The sequence below is a fragment of the Idiotropiscis lumnitzeri genome, chromosome 6 (assembly GCF_059441095.1).
Source record: "Idiotropiscis lumnitzeri isolate Australia: NSW breed Sydney's pygmy pipehorse chromosome 6, RoL_Ilum_1.0, whole genome shotgun sequence".
Lineage (NCBI taxonomy): Eukaryota > Metazoa > Chordata > Actinopteri > Syngnathiformes > Syngnathidae > Idiotropiscis > Idiotropiscis lumnitzeri.
In genome coordinates, this window is record NC_142396.1 from 20,692,166 (window position 1) to 20,718,525 (window position 26,360).

The following is a 26,360-nucleotide window of genomic DNA, read 5'->3' on the forward strand; positions in this document are numbered from 1 at the left end:
CAGTCGAACACCATGACGGCCCTATGAAAAAAACATTTGGAGTACCGCATAAGTGAAACCAGACAACACCATAGTCACCGTTACCGTTTTACCATACCATATTTTTTGCGTGTTGAATTTCTGAATGAATGTTTTCTTTGGTTATGGTGTTACATGACTTCATCTCCGGACGGCATCTTGTCCAAAGGCTTCCGCCACTGGTTGAAATACAGTGGAGTTTTGCGTTTGCGCTGACTATATATTATAGTATTTTGGATCAGGTTACACCTTTCTTTGCCCTTTAGTTTGCTGTAGTGGGTTTGCTGGAATGCTTCCCAGTGCCTTGAGACGCAGCCATGATTTCACCGGGCACTCTGCCTCATGTGCTTTCCACTTTACTGCCAGTTCTGACCTTAATGCCAGTTTGAAACACTCTTGGATTCTCAGTATGAAACACCTCCCTTGCTCTGGTTACCATGCGCTCACTGCAAAGGCTGTTGATTGGTAGCATTAGCTTGTTCTTGTTGCAGTTAAGTGCCTGCTCAGTCTTCTTGGCAACCGAACAACCGTCGAAGGTTACTCTTCACCCTCTCAAATCCTTCACTGGTGGAGATTGGAAATCAGTACACAAACAAGAGCCACAATTTCTTAGGCATGATGCCATGTTGCTGTAACCAGGCTTTGAATTTTCCCAAAAGCTTGACTTATTAACTGTAGTGAGTCAGGTCTCCAGTTCATTTGTTGCCCTGATGCAAGCAGTATCCTATAGGCTTGGGTTGCCTGTGGCTCAGTTGATAGAACGAGTGGTCCAGAGAGGCAGTCAGTGCCAAAGGGTTGGTGATTTGAGTGCCATCTCTGATAGTTCGCTGCCTTAAGTATCCTGGGGCAAGTACCCTAATTTGCTCCCAGTGTATGAATTGTGTGCATGGGCGAATGTGAGTCTCTGAGAAGCGCTTTGGGCACCGTGATAAAGGCATTATATAAGTGCACTCCATTAACCAAGGAGTCAGAGGTTTTTCAAAAGGTTCCTCATGGGCTTCTCTGTGACTGATGAAATTTGGGTAATTCCTCATGAGAAGTGAAATAAATTGGTCTACTTCCCTCTCTTCAGGACCAGGAACCTGGATTTTTTTTCTGGTCTAGTTTTATGCCATTGAGTTGTTTTATTGAACAAAAATCATCACAGTATCTTAATATATTTTATTTTCCATAATACATTTCTCAATGCATGTATAAATTAGCCATAACAACAAAGACAACCCAAAAATTAACCACAAACTGTTTTCTTTTCTTTTGTTTTCCCAGTGCACAGGACTTGCTGAACAGAAAACAAGCAAGTGCAAGAACTGATTTTTGCGCATTTTTTTTCACAAAATTTTTACTCGCTCAACTGTTATTCACATACTGCTCTTTTTTTTTTTTTTTTTTTTATGAACGCCCCCGAAAAATATTGATAAACCTCCAATATTAATTTATAGGGGTTGACTTGCCCCCGACCAAATAAAACAATTTCAAAATGATTGAAAACCTTTTTTTTTTTTTTTTTAAAGTGTGCGAATAGGTGAAGCAGCACGTCCAGTGCTACAAGTCCACTATGTGGAGGTCATCTGTAGGAGAGGTTTATAATCAAGAGCGCACATAAGAGTTGCACCGGTGTGTATGAGCACTGCACATTGAATGATACACTCCAGTTCAAGTCTGTCACCGCGCTTTTGCGCACTAGAATAATGCTGGTCAGTCTTCACTGTGGTCAGGCTGTACAGCTTCAAAGTCATATCAGCTGTCATAACAGTTTGTGGGCCATCTTCGTGTTAACTAAGGAGTGCATTCTGTCTGCCTCCTGTCCCATTAAGGCCTTAATTGGTGGATTGCTGCAGAGAGGGGTTGTTGTTTTGGAAAGCTCAAAATGCCTCAAAATAATCTTGTCTTGGAGGTCTACAGACAATTGCTTTGGGTTGATGCCTGGTTTGTGCTTTGGTAGTCACTGTCAACTAGGACCTTATATCACAAAGGTGTGTGCCTTAACATCTTTCCAAATCAAGTCATCAACTGAATTTACCACAGGTCGACTCCAATGAAGCTGTAGAACCATCTCAAGCATGATCGATTACATTTTCTTTGGTTTGTATTTCTCCTACATTTTCTGATAATCTTAAAAATTAGATGTGTGTAAAACATGAATTTAATAATTAATAACGTTTTCAAATAAGGCGTAACAAAATCGAAAACGTGGAAAAAGTGAATCAATGAGAATATTTTGTGGATGCACTGTATTATCGATGGTGCCACTAAGGAGTGGCTGTAGATGTTGGGGGTAAGGGTACTAAACTGACACACACACAAAAAAGGGGTTGACTGTTTGAAAAAAAAAAAAAACCTGCTCCATGAACGGAGTTGTTCTGAAACTAACCACAATGGAGCTCACGCAGAGGATTTGGGGATTTTGCAAGAACACACACCGTTGGTAGAATTTCACCTCTTACTTTATGTCCCTGTCAATTTATGGTCAGAAAGTGAAAGAAATGATCACCGTTTGGATCTTGTGGAGGGTCTCATTTGGCAATTGTCAGTGTCAACATCACCCAAGAGAACACTCTGTAGAAACATCATCATCTGTGGCACTGTTCTTATACAGTGATAATTCCACAAGTGTGATGCAGAGGCCATCAGAGAAGTGACCTTTGTTTATTGACTTTCACGGGAACTTCCCCCTCTCCCCACGAGGACATCGCAGCCCTGTCAAAGATGATACCCGGACCAATTAAACAAGTTGGGTCGGACCACTGCCGTGTTCCAGATTACATCGGAGTGTTGCTAGGCTATCTACCACACAAAAGTACTCCTGATTGAGCGGTAGTGGCACTACTTAACTGTACCCACCTTACATTTTCCACTGGCCTCCATGTGAGACTTAAGTACATTTAATAAGATTAGATTCCAGTCATGTTTGAGCTATCTTGAGCTACCTCAACATTTTGGTTCCCAAACGACCTTAATGACCAGCAAGAACAAGAACTTGGATCATATTCTTAACCACAGACAATTTCAGTTACACATCATACATGTATTTGCCAATAAATGACTGTTCCGACTCATGCAGCTGTTTCACATTGTTGGTGAAAAGAATCTAAGATCTCCTTCCTCACTTACAGTGCAAGCAACGGACAATCTGTGTCGACCTTGCAATAAAATGGAGCCATTAAGTAGATTGAACAGCATACAACAGCTCCCCAAATGGCTCAGCCTTGTGGTGGTTATGAACTACTATATGGTACAATGAAGTGACGGCATTGCTTTGCTGACATTTGACAATATACTTCTTTCAAGTCTTCAGTTCCATCGAGTTGAGAATTCTGGCTTAGCCTTTTATTGCTACTATTTTCTCTATCAAACCAAGCGGGGGAAGGATGCAGGTATTCTGTTTGCCAGATTTGTTGCTGTCTGCCCTGAACTAAAATCCCAGACACTATTGGAGGCCTCCATTTTTTTATGTCTGCACTTATTCACCAACCTAGTTTAATAGTGTATATCAACAACTTGGTGCTTCATCTTGGATTCGTTGGACTGAATATCTGCTGTTTTTAATATAAGAATTCCGGAAACTGCATAGTCAGAGGAGTATTCCTGAGTAGGATCCTCAATGGTGTGCCCCTATTTGCATCAAATTGTGTCTGCCACATCTACGCCGTTATTTACCTTACCTTGCAGAACAGCGACATAATGTGTTTTTATTTTTCCAATTTCGTATTTACTTTTTATTTAATTATTTAATGTTGTATTGCACTGGAGCGGTCAGCTCTCTAATCTCGTTGCACACTGAGTACAATGACAATAAAGGGCATTCTGATTCTGAATCACTGTCCATTTGACGCTCTTCACCTAGGGGGACAGTGTTACAACAATCTGCTCAGGTATTGAAGACACGAGATCACTGAATTGTTGTTGAAATAAGTTCAACACAATCTTGGAGTCCTCCCTTCCAATGTTTCTCAATTCTGTCAGCCCGATTTAATGTGGTTCTATCACATCTGTCTACATTACTGACATGATCCCAGACAGAATAAACATGGGTGACTGGACACATACATTGGTGTGCATAGAGTACAAGAAAACACAAGTGGAACCGAACGTACTAGCACTTATAACTGGCATGTAATCTGTCCGGACTGACGGGCTGCCCCACCTGATACGCACTGCCCCCTCACCACAAACTAGCATTCAGTGGTGCCTTGAAATGAGTGACCGACATATGATTTAGTTTTAAGGAGTTGTCACAAAAACATTTTTTTGTTTTGAATTCATGATGGCAGTGAACTCAACTCACCATACTTTACAATAAGTAGCAATTTGGAAAATAATCAACAATTAATTAAAAGAGAGGCTCCCACTTGAGGTTTACGGTCGAACTAAACATAAAACAAAGAGAATTTATAACAGCCAAAAACTGGCTAAAGAAAGACAGGTCTACTTTAATGCTATGGCTAATTAGCATCTATTTTGCTGTTCTTAACACTTTAAGCAATGAAGTGAACACAAATGGTTCAGCAAAAACATTCAGAGAGATGTTTAGATGTTATTAAGAATCCCACTTGAGCTCTGGAAGGACATCTCTCTCCAATATGAGTGGCAGCTGCAAAGCAACAAGGACGGCCTAGAACTCAAGCGAAACATTTGGGTGAAGTGTCTTATACTGCCCCCTGGGGGCCAAAACACACAGATTAAACAGAGCAGCACTTAATTGATACGTCCATCCGTTATCCAAACTGCTTCCTCCATAGAAATTCATATTACACAACAACAAACAGTTTTTGTTGTTTTTGGGGGAAGGCTGGAACAGATTCATGGCATTTGAGCTACTCTGTTCTTAACTACAGTCGTCCCTCATCGCGGGGCGGGGGTGGCGTTTGAGAAATTACAGTGATGGATGAAAATCCACTAAGTATTTACTGAGTATTTGCTTATTATTTATACATAAGATATATTAAAGCATTAATCACCCTCCCCACACTGTTATTAACCTTTTCCATAATTTTGGTATACACTTCCTACTACTAGGGTTGATGATATTTGAATTTACGCAACCGATTATTCTAGTTATCGTCCTGTTGGAATTACTTGCCAAATAAATGCAAATTACTAGGTAATAAACACTTAATTATAACTAAATGTACTCAATGCGTGTTAGTTTTTATATTCAAGAAAGAAGAGGTCAAATAAAGACTCAACAACTGATCCAAGTTTTGTTCCGATAGTTTCTTAAATTGGCGGCACGGTGGGCGACTGGTTAGCACGATGGCCTCACAGTGAGAGACAACATTGGGCGTAGGTTCAATCCCGGCTCCGGCCATCCTGTGTGGAGTTTGCATGTTCTCCCCGAGCCTGCATGGGTTTCCTCCGGGTATTCCGGTTTCCTCCCACATTCCAAAAACATGCATGGCAGGTTGATTGGACACTCTAAATTGCCCCTAGGTATGAGTGTGAGCGCGGAGGGTTGTTCGTCTCTGTGTGCCCTGCAATTGGCTGGCAACCAGTTCAGGGTGTACCCCGCCTACTGCCCAAAGATAGCTGCGATAGGCTCCAGCACCTTCACGACCCTTGTGAGGAGAAGCGGTACAGAAGATGGATTGATGGATACATAGTTTCTTAAATTCTTTGGAGTTCAGGAAATAGTGCAAGTCAGATATCTGGGCAGCCTTTTCTTATCCTCACGCGGACCTGCACTCGAGAATGTGCAGTTGGAAAAAAAATAGCGCTTTCTCTCAGGACCCCCTCACATTTATAGGATTTCTCTAGCCAGCTTTCTATGACAAGGGTTATGTAGGCACGAGTCCACATCCAAGGGAAGGTCATCTCCAGGTGGATTATTGTCTGGAAGGTTGATTCTCGTCTGGTTCCCAGGGCATTCCCAGGCTGGCGCTCCCCTCTTGTCTGTGTGCAATTGTGTGTGTGCTCCAATCTCAAATTGTCATGTCTTTTACAATGTGTTTTTGCAATGGCGTCCATGTGACCCCTCCAGTGCCCAATTTGTCTGCATCTCCACGGCATATGTGGAAAATATTTGTTGTGTCCACGAAGTGCTGTTTGGTTTGTCATCAGTTTTTAATGTGCAGACTGAATATGTTTGCTGTGAACGTGAGTGCGTACTAAGTGTGCGTTGCAAGTTTGACGTCTATGATTAAAAATTTTAGAGTTCACGCATTTAAACTAAGTAATATAAATTCAGAAGATTTTTGTTGCCATCCTTAAATTTTCCACTGTACTATCTGTGACTTTTAGTGACGTGGGTTTCAGCGAGTGAGAGTGTAAATTGCTGCTGAGAGCTCAGATTAGCCAGGGTGTGCATGGAATCTCTGTGCATCAGTTCTGGCCGATGCACATACGAATATACTTTTGTGGTAATTTTCTTAACTTTTGTCTCTCGACTGAATTGCCCATAAGTGTGACTGAGGGAGGAAGTGGTTATATGTCTTTTTGTGTCTTGCAATTGATTGGTGATTTGTGTCCGAAGTATATCTTGACTTTTGCCCGTAGGTGGTTTTACAGGGTCCTGAATTTTATATTATTTCTTTTTTTCACATATTTTAGAACCCCCGCTTTTATTTCTTTACCTTGTTTTTAGATGTTTTTTTAAGTTTTCTGTTGATGTATTTAAATGTTGTCAACATAGTTTTTGTCATTTTTGTAAGCTACTTATACGTATATAAACAAAACTGCCTTCCCTTGCATTATTACAGTAATAGCTTTTATTGTTTTTAATGGTATAATGACATTTTCTGTCACGTTCGTAAATGTCACTGTGCATCTGTGAAAAACTGCAAATCTAATCGAAATCACAGTATCTGTCCGAAAAATCGCAATGCAATTTTTTCCCCTAAAATCTTTCAGCCCTTGTGTGTGTATTTGGGGGGGCGAATAGAGAAAGAGCAAGGGAGAGAGAGAGAGACAGAGAGAGAGAGAGAGCGAGATTAAAGCATTGTAACTAATGACATATATTACATTTTGGCTAATAATGAATGATTATGCTATGCTAATAGACCCAACAAATAGAAATCACACTGATAAAGTCACTATGTGTGATGTTTTTTTCTTTGAATTATTCTTTTAGGATTCAAGTGTCCTGTGTGCTCCAAATCTGTGGCGTCCACTGAAATGGAAGTTCACTTCATCATGTGTCTGAGTAAGCCTCGACTCTCATACAATGGTGAGCATCACCTCATCCCTTTATTTATTTATTTAGTGGTTATTTATTTATTGGCAACATGACTGATTTACATTTTTCCATGAAAATGTGGGTGGATGGACAAGAAAAACAGAGGCTTAAACGAAGCAAAGATGAGGAATATTCTGTCTCCCTCTTTTTCTCTGCTGTGTCTTACAATTATTCCTGGGACTGAAGACCAAGAATTACAACACAATTAATACACACTTTATATAGTACACTTTTAATACCTTGGTGGAAATCAATCGCTTTTGAGGGGCGGTCCAGTCTCATAGAACCCAGCCACTTATTCTAATGCTGGGCCAATTCCAAATACAGCCTTTGCTACCATGATGACTAGGGGCTGAGCCGTTGGCCTCGTGTTAGCTACTTGTTGAGTCCTGGGTCTAAAAGTGGGAGGATAAACACCAGAGCAGGAGTCCTCAATCCTGTCCTTGAGGGCCGGTGTCCGGCCTGTTTTCCATCTCTCACCCCTAAATTATCTGATAATCTGCAGAAGTTTGATAAAGATCCTGATCATTTGAATCAAGTGTGTTGCAGCAGGGACAGGTGGAAAACACGCAGGACACCGGCCCTTGAACAACAGGATTGAAAACCCCTGCACGTCGGGCGCCGCCGAGGCAGGAACGAGAAGCAGCGGCGGGTCGTCGTCAGCAGCTGGCGGGGAGCCGGAACGGGGCTCAGCAGCTGGCGAGGAGCCGGAACGGGACTCAGCAGTGAGCGAGGAGCCGGAACGGGGCTCAGCAGTGAGCGAGGAGCCGGAACGGGGCTCAGCAGCTGGCTGGGAGCCGGAACGGGGCTCAGCAGCCGGCAAGGAGCCGGAACGGGGCTCAGCAGCTGGCGGGGAGCCGGAACGGGGCTCAGCCGCTGGCGAGGAGCCGGAATGGGGCTCAGCAGCGAGCGAGGAGCCGGAACGGGGCTCAGCAGCTGGCGGGGAGCCGGAACGGGGCTCAGCAGCTGGCGGGGAGCCGGAACGGGGCTCAGCAGCTGGCGGGGAACCGGAACGGGGCTCAGCAGCTGGCGGGGAACCGGAACGGGGCTCAGCAGCTGACGAGGAGCCGGAGGCGGGCCGGACGCAGCAGGCGGCCCGGGCGCAGCCGAGCCGGGGGGCCTGATCCCTATCAGCCTGCCGCCATCGGGATTCCGGGGAACGGGAGAAACGAGGAACCGAGACTACGGGTGCCGGTGAGCGTGGACTATGGAACGCCGGGGGAACGTGACCAGGTGCAGAAACCGACGGTGGACGAGGTGGACGTGACTTCCGTGACTTGGGGCATGAAGCGCGCGTGGTAGAGTGGGAGGTGGTCTCAGAAAACTCCAACGAAAAAGGTGTCAGGAATTGCTCGGGGGCAGGAAGGTGACTGGTCCTGAATGAATCCGGGTTGTGCTGGGCGTCTAAAAGATTGTAAATGTACTCGAAGTCGTCCTCGTGATCCGAGTCGACCAAAACGTGAGGGGCATGTGTCAGGACCGCTTTCCAGCCTTGGATTCTTAATGCGCTGACACGAGAAATGATGTTGATCAAAGTATTTATTGTGACCGTCAGGCAACAATCAAAGAATCACTATCGGGAATATTCTCTTATCAATTTCGTATAATATTAGGAGTATCTATAATTACAGCCGTCGGAAATGTCGGAAACGAAAAACGCTGGTGGACACAGTCACACCAGGAAAGCAATAACGAAATAACAGAAAGCGCTTGCAAAGCAAGGAAACCGAAAAGGAACAATGGCTTACCACAAAAGGGATAAGATAAATCCAAAAGCGAGAACAAGAACAAAAAGCGAGCCGAAAAACAGCTGGAAATAAAGAACAACACAAAACACGCAAAGACTATACACGGAGTAAATCGAGGCAAGACTAGAGCAAGGTACATGAGCATGAGCAACGTGGGATAATAATCTGACGCGGACATGTCCGCGACGGTGGCTTAAATAGTCAGTAATCAGAGTCTTCATTCGTCGCAGCTGCGTGGCTCGTGAGCGCGTCTCGCTCGCGGCCGGGTCACACACGACAGGAACGAGCGCCGTCGGAACACGCCCACTCAGCTGCAACAACCATAGACGGATCGTGACAGTATCCCCCCCCTCAACGGACGCCCCTTGGCGGACCACCTGGTTTAGACGGGTTGGCGTTGTGGTAGTCGCGGAGCAGAGATGGACACATGATCCAGGAGCGGGGAATCCACTGACGCTCCTCCGGACCATAGCCTTCCCAGTCGACCAGGTACCAAGATCTCCCACACCGTGTACACCGGGTCGCCGTCGATGATCCTCGGAGGTGGCGGCGGGGCGGTAGGCGGAATTAGAGGGCAGGTAGGAGCCGGTTTGATGAGCGAGACGTGGAACACGGGGTGGATCTTCATGGTGGGGGGCAGCTTCAGTCAGACGGAGACAGGGTTGATGATTGCCTCGATCCCAAATGGTCCCACGAAACGCGGGCCTAGCTTGCGGGACGACCCCGCCAGGTTGAGGTCGCGGGTGGACAGCCATACCTGGTCCCCGACCTTGTATGCAGGAGCCGGACGCCGGCGACGATCCGCGATGCGTTGGTTGCGCAGCGCCGTACGGGACAGAGCAGCCCGGGCCTCCTTCCAGACCTGGTGGGCCTGCTTGAGATGGCGCTGAACCAAGGGAACCTCTTCTGCGCCGGCCTGGGTCGGAAACAGCGGTGGTTGGTATCCGTAGGCGGTCATAAACGGGGACCGACCCGTAGCCGACAAGACCAGGGTGTTGTGGGCGTACTCGACCCAGGGTAAGTGGTCGACCCAAGACAAGGGCTCGTCGAGACAAACACACCGGAGCGCCGCTTCGAGATACTGATTTGCCTGTTCTGACTGGCCATTCGATTGCGGGTGGTATCCAGAGGATAGGCTCGGTGTGGCCCCCAGGGACTGGCAGAAACGCTTCCAGACGCGGGAAATGAACTTTGGCCCACGATCGGACACCAGGTCGTCCGGGATGCCGTGCAGTCTGACTACGTGCTGGACCAGGAGGTTGGCCGTCTCCAGGGCTGTGGGAAGCTTGGGCAAGGCGACGAAGTGAGCGGCCTTGGAGAACCGTCCACTATGGTGAGGACAACGGTGTGTCCCCGGGAGACGGGCAGCCCAGTATCAAAGTCCAGCGCGATGTTGGACCATGGACGCGCCGGAACGGGTAGCGGCTGGAGAAGTCCCGCTGGGGGCTGGTGAGACGACTTGCTGGCGGCGCATGCGGGGCAAGCCTGAATGTACTCCGTGACGTCGGTCTTGAGAGAGGGCCACCAGAATCGTTGACCAATCAGGCCCAGGGTGCGGCGGATGCCCGGATGGCAGGCCAACTTGGAGGCATGTCCCCAACTGATCACCTCTGCTCTGTGCTGCGCCGGCACGAACAACCGCCCCGGGGGACATCCCGCTGGAGCACCGTTCTCGTCTTGCGCCTCCCGAATACGCTGCTCCATCTCCCACTGCAGGCCCCCCACCAACCGATGACTGGGCACCACACTCGGAGGTCCTTCCTCTTCCTCCCACGAGTCGTGGATGCGCGATAGGGCGTCGGGTTTGGTGTTGCGAGAACCAGGGCGATACGTCAGGGTGTAGTTGAAACGACTGAGGAGGAGGGACCAGCGCGCCAACCGGGGGTTGAGCCTTTTCATGAATCGGATGTAGGACAAGTTTTTATGATCTGTGTAGATGATGAAGGGTTCCGTGGTGCCCTCCAGCCAGTGCCGCCACTCCTGAAGAGCCAGGACCACGGCCAAGAGTTCCCGGTTTCCCACGTCGTTGTTTGCTTCGGCGGGCGTGAGTCGACGGGAGAAGAAGGCGCAGGGGTGGAGTCGCTGGTTGACCGGAGACCGCTGGGAAAGGACGGCCCCCACTCCCGAATCAGAGGCGTCCACCTCTACGACGAAAGGAAGATCAGTATTAGGATGATGCAGTACGGGCGGGTTCGTGAAGGCCTCTTTCAGGCTCGTGAACGCGGCATCGGCCTTACTGTCCCAGGAGAAACGGGTTTTCGTGGAAGTGAGACGAGTGAGAGGCAATGCCTGGCGACTATAATCTTTGATAAACTTCCGGTAAAAATTTGCGAAACCTAGAAACCGCTGAAGCTGGTTTCGCGTAGTCGGCACCGGCCAGTCCACTACCGCGCGTGTCTTGGCCGGGTCGGCCTTGAGTTGCCCGTTTTCTACGATGAACCCGAGGAATGGTACTGAAGTTTTATGGAACTCGCACTTCTCTGCCTTTACATATAGTTTATTCTCGAGGAGTCGTTGTAGGATGGCGCGAACGTGTTGCTGATGCTCTTTGACTGTGCGGGAGAATATGAGGATATCATCCAGGTATACAAAGCAGCACACGTTTAGCATGTCCGTCAGGACATCGTTAATGAGCGCCTGAAACACCGCAGGCGCGTTGGATAAACCGAAAGGCATGACCAGGTACTCAAAGTGCCCTAGGTGCGTTTTAAACGCGGTCTTCCACTCGTCGCCCTCTCGAATACGGACCAGGTGATACGCACTCCGAAGGTCCAGCTTGGAGAATATGGTCGCGGATTGCAAGGGGGCGAACGCCGAGTCCAGCAACGGCAGCGGGTATCGGTTCTTAACCGTGATTGCGTTTAGTTCTTTGTAGTCTACGCACGGGCGGAGGCTCTTATTCTTCTTTTCAACGAAGAAGAGACCGGCCCCGACCGGGGAGGTAGAGGGTCTAATCAATCCCGCGGCCAGCGACTCGGTTATGTAGTCCTTCATAGCCCCTTATTCTGGTTGCGAGACCTTGTATAGGCGGACTGACGGCAGGACCGGATCGGGAAGAAAGTCAATTGCACAGTCGTATGGACGGTGTGGGGGCAAAGACTTGGCGCTTTCTTTACTGAAAACCGCGCGGAGATCATGATAAATTGGCGGTACGTTGTCGAGGTTGACTTCTTTTACCGGGGCTGCCCTGACCTGTAGGCCCTCCTCGGCGGAACGTAAACAGTGAGTGTAGCAGAATGAGCTCCAGTTCTGAATCGAGAGCCGACCCCAGTCGATGACCGGGTTATGCGCTTTCAACCACGGAATGCCGAGAACGACCGGGGCTGCCCTAGACTGCATCACAAAGAAGGAGCGTTTCTCTATGTGGTTGCGGGAAAGTTTCAGAGTCAGCGGTTCGGTTAGGCGTCGTATGTCGGCTAGGAGACGACCATCGAGGTCACACAACTTCTCGGACCTATCTAGCTCGGTAACCGTGCAACCGAGCTTAGAAACTAACCCGGCGTCTATACAACAGTCATCTGCCCCTGAGTCGATCAGCGCGCGGATCTTGATGGAGGTGTTCATTGCTATGATCTCTCCCTCCACCTCCTTTCTCAGAATGTTCCCGGCATTAGCCTGATCTTTCGCCGGGAGGTCTGGCTGCTCCTCTCTGGAGTTGGTGGTCGCGGGAGGGTTGACCGCGGACTCACAGTGTTCCGTGCGACGAGGAGGCGACTCTCGGCGGATGGATCGTTGTGGGCAGGTCGATACTCGATGACCCTGGAGACCGCAGTAGAAGCATGCTCCTGACCTGCGCCGCCGCTCTCGCTCGCGGGAATCCAGACGGCTGGCTCCCAGCTGCAAGGGCTCGTCGGCTGGTGGAGGCTCGGGGACCCGGAAGCGTGGTGGCTCGGTGCGACGCTGCTCCAACCCTCGTTCTCGGCGGCGATCTCGCAGGCGATTGTTGAGACGGATGGCCAGGGTGATGAGCTCCTCCAGCGTCTCGGCGTCGTCTCGCATCGCCAGCTCGTCCTTCAGGGCGGGACTCAGACCTCTCCGGAACACGGTTCGCAGGGCGCAGTCATCGAATCCACTCTTGGCGGCCCGGATGCGGAAGGCGATGGAGTAGTCAGCGACAGACCGGGAACCCTGGGTGCAGTCCAATAACTCCGCTCCTGCCTCTTTTCCCCGAATCGGGTGATGGAACACCCTCTGGAACTCCGTTAAGAACATGGAAAACGAGGAGCGGATTTCCGGACGTGCGTTGCTCACGGCCATGGCCCAAGCACTCGCTTGACCAGTCAGGAGGCTCATCATAAACGCTACTCTTGAACTCTCATGAGCATAAGTAAGGGGCTGCTGATCGAAGATCAGCCGGCAGTGGTGGATAAACGGACTGCAGAGGCCTGGCTCTCGGGGAAGCCAAGGCAAGGGTAACTTGAAGGGAGTTTAATTAACAAAACAAACAAAGGCAAACAAGGGACTTGGAAACAAATGAACGAAACGACGAGGACGAACAAAACACGACGGGACAGAACTAAACGGGACTATGAAACAGGAACAGTGACAAGTAACATGAGCTGTGAACTAGGAACGTGAACGAGAACTGGGGAACGAGCAATCGGGACGAACGCGGATAGAGGGTGTAGAGGGAGTAGACAAGGCAAGGGCAGTGATGTCCGCAAATGGGGCAATGCACCGACGCCGAACCGTCGGCACGGGGTGCTTAAATAGTCCGATGATTAGTGGAGCAGATGGGAGTCAGGTGCGAGGCTAATGGGGAACCGGTGTGTGGCTGGTGGGTGCGTCTCCTCAGCCGGACGAGACAGGGCGGGAACGAGCGCTGAAGGAGACGCCCCCCACTCAGCTGACAAAAACAAACAACACATGGCCTGGTGCGTGACAATAACAGCTAAAACCTGACATGCCTGACACGGGTCATGACAATTATATCAATTAGCTTCACTATTATATTACAGTATAGCAAGCTTGCTCATTTCCATTTTACTATTAGGCCTTGTTAAGGTTCTGCATTCCCAAGAGTGAAGATTCTTTAACCGCTTGCTTCTGGTTTCAGCAACACTGCAATGATGTATTTGCAGCGTTCGTAAATCTGCAATTATTATTTATTATTGAAGCTATTTAATTAACTGGTGTATTAATAGAGGATTTCAAAAAGAACTGTAGCTTTGTCTAATAAATAAATCAAATTAATATACGTCACTTTTTTGCAATTTTCATTTTCTGAGGCAATTGGGTTAATTTTGTTTGTTTGCTCTACATCCATCCATCCATTATCCGCCGCTTATCCGGGGTCGGGTCGCGGGGGCAGCAGCTTCATCAGGGAAGCCCAGACTTCCCCGCTCCCCAGCCACATCTTCCAGCTCTGCCGGAGGTATGCCCAGGCGTTCCCAGGCCAGCCGGGAGACGTAGCGTATCCTGGGTCGTCCTCTGGGCCTCCTGCCGGTGGGACATGCCCGGAACACCTCGCCAGGGAGGCGTCCAGGAGGCATCCTAAACAGATACCCGAGCCACCTCATCTGGCTCCTCTCTACGTGGAGGAGCAACGGCTCGACACTGAGTCCCTCCCGGATGGCCGAGCTTCTCACCCTATCTCTAAGGGAGAGCCCAGACACCCTGCGGAGGAAACTCATTTCGGCCGCTTGTATCCGAGATCTTGTTCTTTCGGTCGCGACCCACAGCTCGTGACCATAGGTGAGGGTAGGAACGAAGATCGACCGGTAAATCAAGAGCTTTGCCTTCTGGCTCAGCTCCCTCTTCACCACGACGGACCGATACAGCGTCCGCATCACAGCGGAGGCTGCACCGATCCGCCTGTCGATCTCTCGCTCCATCCTCCCCTCACTCGTAAACAAGACCCCAAGATACTTAAACTCCTCCACTTGGGGCAGGATCTCCTCCCCGACCTGGAGAGGGCACTCCACCCTTTTACGACTGAGGACCATGGTCTCAGATTTAGAGGCGTTGATCTTCATCCCAACCGCTTCACACTCGACTGCGAACCGCTCCAATGACAGTTGGAGATCACGGCTTGACGAAGCCAACTGAACCACATCATCTGCAAAAAGCAGAGCTGAAATACTGAGGTCACCAAACCGGATCCCCTCATCGCCCCGACTGCGCCTAGAAATTCTGTCCATAAAAATTATGAACAGAATCGGTGACAAAGGGCAGCCTTGGCGGAGTCCAACCCTCACTGGAAACGAATCCGACTTACTGCGGATCAAACTCTGACATCGGTGGTACAGGGACCCAACTGCCCGTATCAAGGGGCTCGGTACCCCGTACTCCCGAAGCACGCTCCACAGAACTCCCCGTGGGACACGGTCGAACACCTTCTCCAAGTCCACAAAACACATGTAGACTGGTTGGGCGAACTCCCATGCACCCTCAAGGACCCTGTAGAGAGTGTAGAGCTGGTCCACTGTTCCACGGCCAGGACGAAAACCGCACTGCTCCTCTTGGATCTGAGATTCAACCTCCCGACGGACCCTCCTCTCCAGTACACCTGAGTAGACCTTACCAGGGAGGCTGAGGAGTGTGATTACTCTATAATTGGAACACACCCTCCGGTCCCCCTTCTTAAAAAGGGGGACCACCACCCCGGTCTGCCAATCCAGAGGCACTGTCCCCGATGTCCACGCAATGTTGTAGAGGCGTGTCAACCATGACAGCCCCACAACATCCAGAGCCCTAAGGAACTCCGGGCGGATCTCATCCACCCCCGGGGCCTTGCCACCGAGGAGCTTGTTAACCACCTCGGTTACTTCAGCCCCCGAGATAAGTGAGTCCACCACGGAGTCTTCAGGCTCTGCTTCCTCAAAGGAAGGCGCGTCGGTAGAATTGAGGAGGTCTTCGAAGTATTCTCCCCACCGACTCACAACGTCCCGAGTCGAGGTCAGCAGCACCCCATCTCCACTATTAATGGTGTTGGTGGTGCACTGCTTCTCTCTCCTGAGACGACGGATGGTGGACCAGAATTTTTTCGAAGCCGTCTGGAAGTCGTTTTCCTTGTCCTCACCGAACTCCTCCCACGCCCGAGTTTTTGCTTCGGCAACCACCGAAGCCGCATTCCGCTTGGCCAGTCGGTACCTGTCAGCTGCCTCCGGAGTCCCAAAGGCCAGAAAGGCCCGATAGGACTCCTTCTTCAGCCTGACAGCATCCCTTGCCGCCGTTGTCCACCAGCGGGTTCGGGGGTTGCCGCCACGACAGGCACCAACCACCTTACGTCCACAGCTTCGATCGGCTGCCTCAACAATGGAGGCACGAAACATGGTCCACTCAGACTCAATGTCCCCCGCCTCCCCCGGTACGTGGGCAAAGTTCTGCCGGAGGTGGGAGTTGAAACTCTTTCTGATAGGGGATTCTGCCAAGCGTTCCCAGTGGACCCTCACAATACGTTTGGGTCTGCCGGGTCGGACCGGCATCTTCCCCCACCATCAGAGCCAACTCACGACCAGGTGGTGATCAGTTGACAGCGCCGCCCCTCTCTTCACCCGAGTGTCCAAAACATGCGACCGCAAATCCGATGACACGACTAGAAAGTCGATCATCGAACTGCGGCCAAGGGTGTCCTGGTGCCAAGTGCACATATGAACACCCTTATGTTTGAACATGGTGTTCGTTATCGACAATCCATGACGAGCACAGATGTCTAGTAACCGCTCGGGTTCAGATTGGGGGGGCCATTCCTCCCAATCACGCCCTTCCAGGTCTCACTGTCATTACCCGCGTGAGCATTGAAGTCCCCCAGCAGAACGAGGGAGTCTCCAGGGGGAACGCTCTCCAGCACACCCTCCAAAGACTCCAAAAAGGGTGGGTACTCTGAACTGCTGTTTGGTGCATAAGCACAAACAACAGTCAGCATCCATCCCCCCACCTTAAGGCGGAGGGAGGCTACCCTCTCGTCCACTGGGCTGAACCCCAGTGTACAGGCGCCAAGCCGGGGGGCAATACGTATGCCCACACCTGCACGGCGTCTCTCACCTTGGGCAACTCCAGAGTGGAAGTCCTCTCAAGAGGACTGGTACCAGAGCCTAAGCTGTGTCTGGAGGTGAGCCCGACTATATCTAGTTGGAATTTCTCTGCCTCGCACACCAGCTCAGGCTCCTTCCCCGCCAGAGAGGTGACATTCCATGTCCCATGAGCTAGTTTCTGTAACCGGGGATCAGAGCACCAAGGTCCCTGCTTCTTGCCGCTGCCCGACTCACATTGCACCCCACCCCTTTGGCCCCTCCCATAAGTGGTGAGCCCATGGGAAGGGGGATCCACGTTGCCTTTTCGGGCTGTGCCCGGCCGAGCCCCATGGGTGCAGGCCTGGCCACCAGGCGCTCGCCGACGAGCCCCATCTCCAGGCCTGGCTCCAGAGGGGGGCCCCGGTGACCCGCGTCCGGGCAAGGGAAACCGTGGTCCAATAATTTTGAGCATCATGAGGGGGTTTGGTGAGCCGTGCTTTGTCTGGACCCTCACCGAGGACCTGTTTGCCATGGGTGACCCTACCAGGGGCAAAAGCCCCCGACAACTTAGCTCCTAGGATCATTGGGACACGCAAACCCCTCCACCACGGTAAGGTGACAGCTCGCGGGGGCTCTGTTTACTACTGTTTGCTCTACAGTATGAGTGTTTGTTTAACAATCCTGACTTTGGCTTTGGTTAGTGGTTGGCATGTCTGCCTCGCCTTCTCTTCAAATCTTGACTGTGTGCGCGTCTCCGTCTTGGGGGCTTCACATTTGACCGATTTGACTCCAGTTGTCCACATCTCATGTACTGCCTACTATGTCAACCGCAAGGTTGCAATCTTGCAGCCTACCTGCCAATGTCATGCACCGACACCAGCGAGTGTAAATCTTTTTCTGTAATGTCAAGCGTGACTTATTGTGGTCTGACCTCATTTTAAAACAATTGGCCAGGAAAAGGAGTACTTCCATCCCACAACATCGTACAATGGTGTAAATGCCTCGTTACGTCAAATTCTACCCGTGCAAAGTCTAGCAAAATACAGAAAGAACAACCTCCACCCATGGGCACAGTTAAACTATGCTTTGCACTAGACTTGCACTGGGAACGAAAATAGGGCCCCAAGCCATGTTTACCACAACAGCTACATACGCCAACGCAACATTGGAGTGGAAGGGACATGGATAAAAGTTACAATAAAAGCTTTTTTAAGAAGGAGTAAAAGTACAAATAATAAGAGTCCAATGATTACTTTGGGTGGACGACTGGTTAGCACGAAGGTTTCACAGTGCAGAGGTTGTAGGATCGATTCCGGCTCTGGCCTTCCAGTGTGGAGTTTGAATGTTCTCACTGTGCCTACGTGGGTTTTCTCCGAGTACTCCGGTTTCCTTCCACATTCCAAAAACATGCATGGCAGGTTGATTGGACACTCTAGGTTTTGAATGTGAGCGCGGTCAGTTGTTCGTCTATTTGTGCCCTGTGATTGGCTGGCATCCAGTTCAGGGTGTACCCCGCCTACTGCCGGAAGATGCTTCGATAGACTCCAGCACCCCCTGCGACCCTTGTGAGGCGAAGCTGTACAGATAATGAATGGATGGATGATTACTTTGTTAAAAACGCAATGAAAATGTCTTGAAAAAGAAAAAACTCAACATTTTTGTGAGTCGGGATCGCCCAGGCTACTTGGACCCAGTGTATGCGTGTCGCCACTGGCCCAACAGAGTCATCTTCAGACACTCAAGATTGCGATGATGTATTTAAGTATTGGTTGCTTCATTTTTATTGTTTAATTAAAGGAGTCTCAAAGTCCAAGTTATTTTTGTGAAGGAAAACTAACAAATATCCGAGACGAAAATTGAAAAACATTTCCGTTAACAAATAAAAAAAAACTAAAATGATTTAGAAAAACGAAAAACTGAGACTATATTTTACATTTACAAAACAAACTAAAACTAAAAAGTGATTCGTTTTCGTCTTTGGTAGTCCCCTTAATGATTTTCTCAGACACATCATCACGGAGCAAGCAAAAAAAAAAAGAGCCAACAAATGCTGTCCCTCCTCGGAGACAAGTTTGTTTGTGGCGCTGGCTTGAATGGCTCACCTGCTTTTGGCCTTCAACCCAGCGCAAAACGTAACGCTAGGTAAAAAATACTTTTCTTTTTGCTTTATACATGAAAAATATATATACAGTCTATAAAAACTAAATGGTACACTGTACACCCAGGTTTAATACTTCTCAAGAGGAATTCAACCCACAAATACATTTTAGAACAGGGGTGTCAAACTCATTTTTGTGGACGGGCCACATTGTAATTATGGTTCCCCTCAAAGGGCCGTTATGACTGTAAACCCATACAAATGTATGATCACGTGACGTTATCACATACACACAACAAATTGATGGAAAACCAGTCAGTAATTCTTCAATTTATTTTAAATGGGGGGGATGGTAACAAATAAATGGCAATATCTCATATCTCAATGTTGTTAAAAGTGAAGAAAGTGTGCTAGAAACAGGAAGTTGACACACATGATTTACCCTTCGCGGGCCATACAAAATGAGATTGGGGGCCAGATCTGGCCCCCGGGCCTTGAGTTTTAGAAGTTGACAGCTAACTACATCTAACTTATTTTGTGGCCTGTTACAACATAAAAATGTCCCCTGTATCATCAAAATGTTTTGAAATAAATTTTTTGTTGAACTTTCACGGCACAATACGTACCATGGACTGTTTTTTAAAATCTCGATCACGTGTAAAACACTTCTTTTTACAAACAAAAACTAATACTAAAACTAAACTAAAACATGGGCTCAATCCCAACAGCACTCGTTACGTCTCGTCTAGTTGGACTTCGTTTTTGAGAACAGAACTGACAAACCAAGTGTTGCAAGTGTTGTGGCGGACTTGTGTGTGAAGTGTGGGTGTGGTGTGCACATGCGTGAGGGAGAGGGCAGTGGAGGAGAGGTGCGGATATGCTGAAGTGTAATGGAGGAAACGAGAGAGAAGTGTAGAAGCAAATTTGAGGATTATTATAAAAATAAAGCCAGGCTACAGGCATGTTATTAAGTTGACGTGCTCCACCTTATGATGACGTGCGTCGGGCTTGATCCCAAGGCAACTCCGGCCTTGGAGATGGATCCCCCCTGAGTCCCCCGACCACGGTCAGGAGAGTCGAAGCAGGAACAGCTAACACAAGCAATATTTCAATGCTTGCCTCACTGCTGTGACGTTGACGACTGAGACGGAAAAAAGAACGAGCTAAGGCCAATTTGTCGTACTCTCATTACAAAAAAGCCCCTTAAATCACTGCTAGTCTTTAAGGGTGGTCATTTTAATACTGATGTCAGTTCTAAATCTATTCCTATTATACAAGTGCCAACCTTCAGCTGGATCGAGTGTCAATTTAAGTCCCAAAACTCATTTTGTGCACTATTTTATATTACACCATATGGAAAGTGCTTTGTTACAGCTCCAGCTGTTGTGAAATGCGCTATATAAATAAAGTCGCGCATTCACAAGAACCAAGACGTCCCAATTCTCCGTAAACTTTAGGGGTAGGGTCACAAAAAAAAGGGCATATTGTGTAAGTGAATTTCTATAAGTTAATAATTTTTGTAGTGTGTTGAGTTTTACAGTAAATTCCTACTGGCGTGTTATTAAACAGCTGTAACCACAGTCAGGCAACGCAAAATAGTGCATTCACAGGTACTTTCAGAACCGGCACATTAATCATTTTTCTTCCATGACAATGTTTTTAAGATCAAGAGAAGCCAAAGTCTAAATTGCCCGGCCTTACATTCGGGGTACTTTTGAATTGGCTTTGTTGTTCCTGGCTATTTAAGGCTCTCTTTTGATTGGGGGCTGGGCTTCCTCCTTTCTGCTGGGAAAACATGTGATTGAGATATGCCATGTTGATTCATTGTCCCAAGCAACTCTATGATTGACAGTCACTTGGTTGACTGAAGACTGCGCACGTGTACCCTGATAGAAACCACAAATTCACCTTGTCGATGCCAGTGTTCGTGAATGTGTGCCGTACATCCAGTAGGTGAGGTAGAGTGTTATTTCTCATGATAATTCTGACAATATAAGCATAGACTCGCTCAGGTTCAGGCCTGCAGCTCAATTCAGGCTGTGTGGCAAAAAAGGAGGTTGAGTGACAGAGACAGAGCGAGCAGAATAAGAAGATGGGATCCACAGTGATGGAGTGCCTCGATGGCTGATAACGAATGAGACAAGAGAGGGTAAAAGGAGAAACTGTCAGATTACTCCTCGATTTGGTATGAAGCTCAATCTATCCAATCCTTTTATTATTTCCATCAAATTATAAAATTTCACGCCTTTTCAGTGCTGTCTGCCCCCTTCACCAGCAGCCGCATAACCTCTGTAATTCCTGTTTTTTTTTTCGGGTTATTTTTTTGGGGTATATTTTGGTTTCAATCAAATTGATATCAATAAGACAAACAAGCTTATCTTGTTTCCCAGCGTGTACAGGGGTGTTACTGTTTAACACTTGGGACAATTTATTGTTGTATATGAGTACATCCCTTACACACGCAAAGATATTGCTTGTACAATACGTGCAGGAATTTAATATGGCATTTAAATAAGACAACCGACTTTCTTGAAAGCAGTCACTGTTTTTGAGCAGTTCTGTTGCACATACACACATAACAAGAAGAGTCTGTGCTGTGCTTTTTCCAAACTCGACAATATTTGTTTTTATTTATTTATTGGTAATAAATGCATTTATGTTATTGAAAAAAATACTTGAAGAGCAGGACAAACCTCCTGTTGTCAGTCTAAGTGCTAAATACTGTTAATACTGAAGTTTATGTACAATTACCAGGCCATTCTACTCATGTCAAAAAGAATCAAAATTTATTGATATAAAGCATTTTTTTTAATAGTTTTTTTAAAAGTAGATAAAACTGTTATTTTTCCTGGTAACAAGTTTCTTTTATTATAACTCAATTACTTTTTGAGCAAGTAATGAGTAATTATAAGTAATTACTTTTATAAATTAAATTTCCTAACACTAGTGCAGTCAATCATAATTTCAAGCTGTCACTGTGAGGATCGCTCCCAGCCGGGGCTGGGCAGCGGTGTGGGTGGATTCTTAAAGCGCAGACAAGGGAAAATATGGTAGGAACAATATTTATTGTGGCCGGCAAAAAACAATTGGCAGGCGATAGGCAAGGAGGGTTGCTATCAATAATAATAGAGGAACTATATTTACTGGCGTCGGTAGATACGAACGGAAAACGCTGGGGGAAAGATCTTCCCCCAGGGGAACCAAAACGACTAACAAAAGGAGCTTGCAATGCAAGAAACACGAAAACGAAAATGTCCTTCCTCCAAAGGGTAAGGTTAAGTCCAAACATCGAAAACAGAAAGCGAGCCGAAACGTAGCTGTAGGAAAAACGAGCAATCAAACAAGCAAGCAAACAAACAAACAAGCAAGCAAGCAATCACGACAAATACACGGAACAAGGTTGGCAAAACTACGGCAATGGCACAATGGCGAGAGCAAGTTGGGTCAGCAATAATCCGACACGCGGAGGTGCGTGTCGGAGGCTTATATAGTCAGTAATCAATGGCGTGATGAGTTACAGCTGAGCGTCTCGTGAGCTCGCCCCGCTCGTGGCCGCGTCTCCGGGCAACGCGCCCTCGACCCCGCCCACTCTGCTGCAACGACGAGGCACGGATCGTGACAGTACCCCCCCCTTAACGGACGGATTCCAGACGTCCCAAACAACACAAATACACAGTCCAAGAACAAGGGTGGGCGGAAGGGGTTGGGAGGTGGGACCACCACCCGAGTTCGAGACCGGTCTGGCGGCTGTCCGGGAGGCCAGACCAGGGACAGGAACGTGGAACGGTGGCTGGTCGTCGAGCCCCGCCGGGACTGGAACGTGGAGCGGCGGCTGGTCGTCGAGCCCCGCCGGGACTGGAACGTGGAGCGGCGGCTGGTCGTCGAGCCCCGCCGGGACTGGAACGTGGAGCGGCGGCTGATCGTCGAACCCCGTCGAGACGGGAACGTGGACTTGAGGCGGACGCCCGATGTGCTCCGCCGAGACGTGAACTTGGGACGGACGCAGGGAGTGCTCCGCTTGAACGTGGACTTGACCTTGAGACGGACGCAGGGCGTGCTCCGCCTGAACGAGAACTTGGGACGAACGCACGACGTGCTCCGCCGGAACGTGAACTTGGGACGAACGCAGGGCGTGCTCCGCCGGAACGTGGACTTGGGACGGACGCGGGACGTGCACCGCCGGAACAGGAACTTGAAGCGCCAGAACGGGGCTCAGCAGCTGGCGGGGAGCCGGGACGGGGCTCAGCAGCTGGCGGGGAGCCGGGACGGGGCTCAGCAGCTGGCGGGGAGCCGGGACGGGGCTCAGCAGCTGGCGGGGAGCCGGGACGGGGCTCAGCAGCTGGCGGGGAGCCCGGAACGGGGCTCAGCAGCTGGCGAGGAGGCGGCGTGGTCTGCCGCAGCTGGCGAGGAGGCGGCATGGTCTGTGCCGCTGACGGAGAGGCTGCGGCGGACCGGGCGCAGCAGGTGGACCGGGCGCAGCCGAGACGGGGAACCTGATCCCTAACCTGCACGCCCTCCTCGGCGGACCGTAGGCAATGCGCGTAGCAAAACGGGCTCCAATTTTGGATTGAAAGGCGCCCCCAGTCGATGACTGGGTTGTGTGAGGTTAGCCACGGAATTCCTAGCACGACGGGGGCTGACCTGGCCGGCATGACGAAGAAGGAGCGCTTCTCGATATGGTTACCCGACAACTTTAAGGTAAGAGGCTCGGTTAAGCGCCGGACATCGGCCAGCTCGCGCCCGTCGAGGTCATAGATTTTCTTGGATCTATCGAGCTCGGTGACCACGCAGCCGAGTCGGGACACTAAGCCCGCATCAATAAAGCATTCGTCAGCGCCAGAGTCAATGAGTGCGCGAATCTTGATGCTACCACCGAGTCCCATGATCTCCCCGGCCATCTCCAGTCTCAAGGGGGTGCCGGGACTGTCCGGATCCCCTGCCACGCTGGCAGCCGGCTCTTGTCGGGGTTCTTTGGCCGCGGAGGAGCGGTCCGCGGACTCACAGTTAGTTGGGGGGCGAGGAGACGATCCCTGGCGAGCGGCCTTCTCCGGGCACCCTGCTACTCGGTGTCCTGGCAGGCCACAGTAGAAACACGCCCCCGTGCTGCGCCGACGCTCCCTCTCACGAAGATCCGGGCGGCCCGGACCCGGCTGCCTGGACTCGTCGGAGGTTGACCACTCGGAATCCCGGATGCGTGGACGTTCGGGACGGCGCTGCTCCCACTCCCGCTCTCGAAGCTGCTCCCGGGGCGCCTGGCGGGTTGCCCCTATCTGCATGGGCTCGTCAGCTGGTGCAGGCTCTGGTACCCGGAAAAGCGGTAGCTCGGCGCGGCGCTGCTCCACCCCTCGCCCTCGGCGACGCTCTCGCAGGCGGTTGTCCAGCCGAATCGCCAGGGTGATCAGCTCCTCCAGCGTCTCGGCGTTGTCACGGGCTGCCAGCTCATCTTTTAGAGCCGAGTTCAGGCCTCTCCGGAACACGGACCTCAGGGCGCAGTCGTCGAACCCACTCTCGGCTGCTCGGATGCGGAAGGTGATCGAATAATCCGCAACAGATCGTGAGCCCTGGATACAGTCCAACAGTTCGGCTCCGGCCTCCTTCCCGCGGACCGGGTGGTGGAACACCCTTTGAAACTCGGCGAGGAAGTTAGGAAATGAGGAGCGGATTGCTGGGTGCGCGTTGCTCACGGCCATGGCCCATGCACTCGCTTGACCAGTCAGGAGGCTCATCATAAAAGCTACTTTTGAGCTGTCTAGCGCATAGGTTAGGGGCTGCTGGTCAAAAATCAGCATACAATGATGAATAAATGGGCCGCAAAGGCCAGGCTCTCCGCCGTAGCGGTCGGGATGAGCCAGGTTAGGCTCCTTAACCGGGTAACCTGGGGGCGGAGCCCCGGAAGGGGGATCGACCGGGTTGGGAACCGGCGAGGCAGGGTGCACTGGGGTACTCAGTCGGACCCCTAGGCTCATGAGTTGCTGGACCAGTTGGCCGACCGCGGCGCGCAGGGTCGCGAGCTCGGTCGCCTGTTGGCCCACTAGGCGTCCTTGGCTGGTCAAGGCATGAAAAATTTTCTCCTTGTCTGCAGAATCCATGGTCGGATTATTCTGTGAGGATCGCTCCCAGCCGGGGCTGGGCAGCGGTGTGGGTGGATTCTTAAAGCGCAGACAAGGGAAAATATGGTAGGAACAATATTTATTGTGGCCGGCAAAAAACAATTGGCAGGCGATAGGCAAGGAGGGTTGCTATCAATAATAATAGAGGAACTATATTTACTGGCGTCGGTAGATACGAACGGAAAACGCTGGGGGAAAGATCTTCCCCCAGGGGAACCAAAACGACTAACAAAAGGAGCTTGCAATGCAAGAAACACGAAAACGAAAATGTCCTTCCTCCAAAGGGTAAGGTTAAGTCCAAACATCGAAAACAGAAAGCGAGCCGAAACGTAGCTGTAGGAAAAACGAGCAATCAAACAAGCAAGCAAACAAACAAACAAGCAAGCAAGCAATCACGACAAATACACGGAACAAGGTTGGCAAAACTACGGCAATGGCACAATGGCGAGAGCAAGTTGGGTCAGCAATAATCCGACACGCGGAGGTGCGTGTCGGAGGCTTATATAGTCAGTAATCAATGGCGTGATGAGTTACAGCTGAGCGTCTCGTGAGCTCGCCCCGCTCGTGGCCGCGTCTCCGGGCAACGCGCCCTCGACCCCGCCCACTCTGCTGCAACGACGAGGCACGGATCGTGACAGTCACTCCGTGATCATTATTTTAACCGTACTTCCGTCATTGAAAAAAAAAAATGAATTAAAAAAAAAACTGCTGCTCCTCCTCCTGCTTCTCCTCCCCCAACTGCCCCTCATCTTTGCTTTTTGCGTTTGTGACATTCGGGGAAAGCTGAAAAGCACTTTGGTCTGTGCTTATTCCGTTAGCGTTTTCATGGAGGACAAATCTTACAAGTGTCGAAATCCTCATTAAATAATTTACTTTTAGGTAACTTAAAAGTGACTTGAACTTTAGAAACTAGTTACTCTACAAAGACCGTAATATTGTAAAGAAACATATTACTTTCACATGCAAGTCAGCAGTAATAAGTAATAAATTACATTTTGCAAGTAATAACACTGCCGCTGACTAGAAAGCTGATTTTTAATGTATTGCAACATTCTATCCCAGCCATTTCTCTTGAATAATTACACTGGTCAACAGTAAATTTTAATCAGAGATGGCTTAATGTGTTCTAAACATATTTTGAGTGAAAAAAAACCCTAAAAATATCTACTTATTTTTCTAACACATCATGTTTTTGAATTTTTGTCATTCATTTGTTTTTAACTTTAACCGATAAAAGTTTCTACAGCACGGAGTTTATCA

General features: G+C 49.5%; 1 protein-coding gene across 1 annotated transcript in view; it reads left to right on the top strand.

Annotated features, from left to right (window-relative positions):
- Positions 1-26,360, top strand: part of znrf1 (zinc and ring finger 1) — a 51,128-nt gene that overhangs the window by 15,026 nt on the left and 9,742 nt on the right. Inside the window, exon 2 of the mRNA XM_088299666.1 lies at positions 7,085-7,180. Coding sequence (XP_088155792.1) covers positions 7,085-7,180 — 96 coding nt within the window. The remainder of the gene's footprint in view (positions 1-7,084; positions 7,181-26,360) is intronic.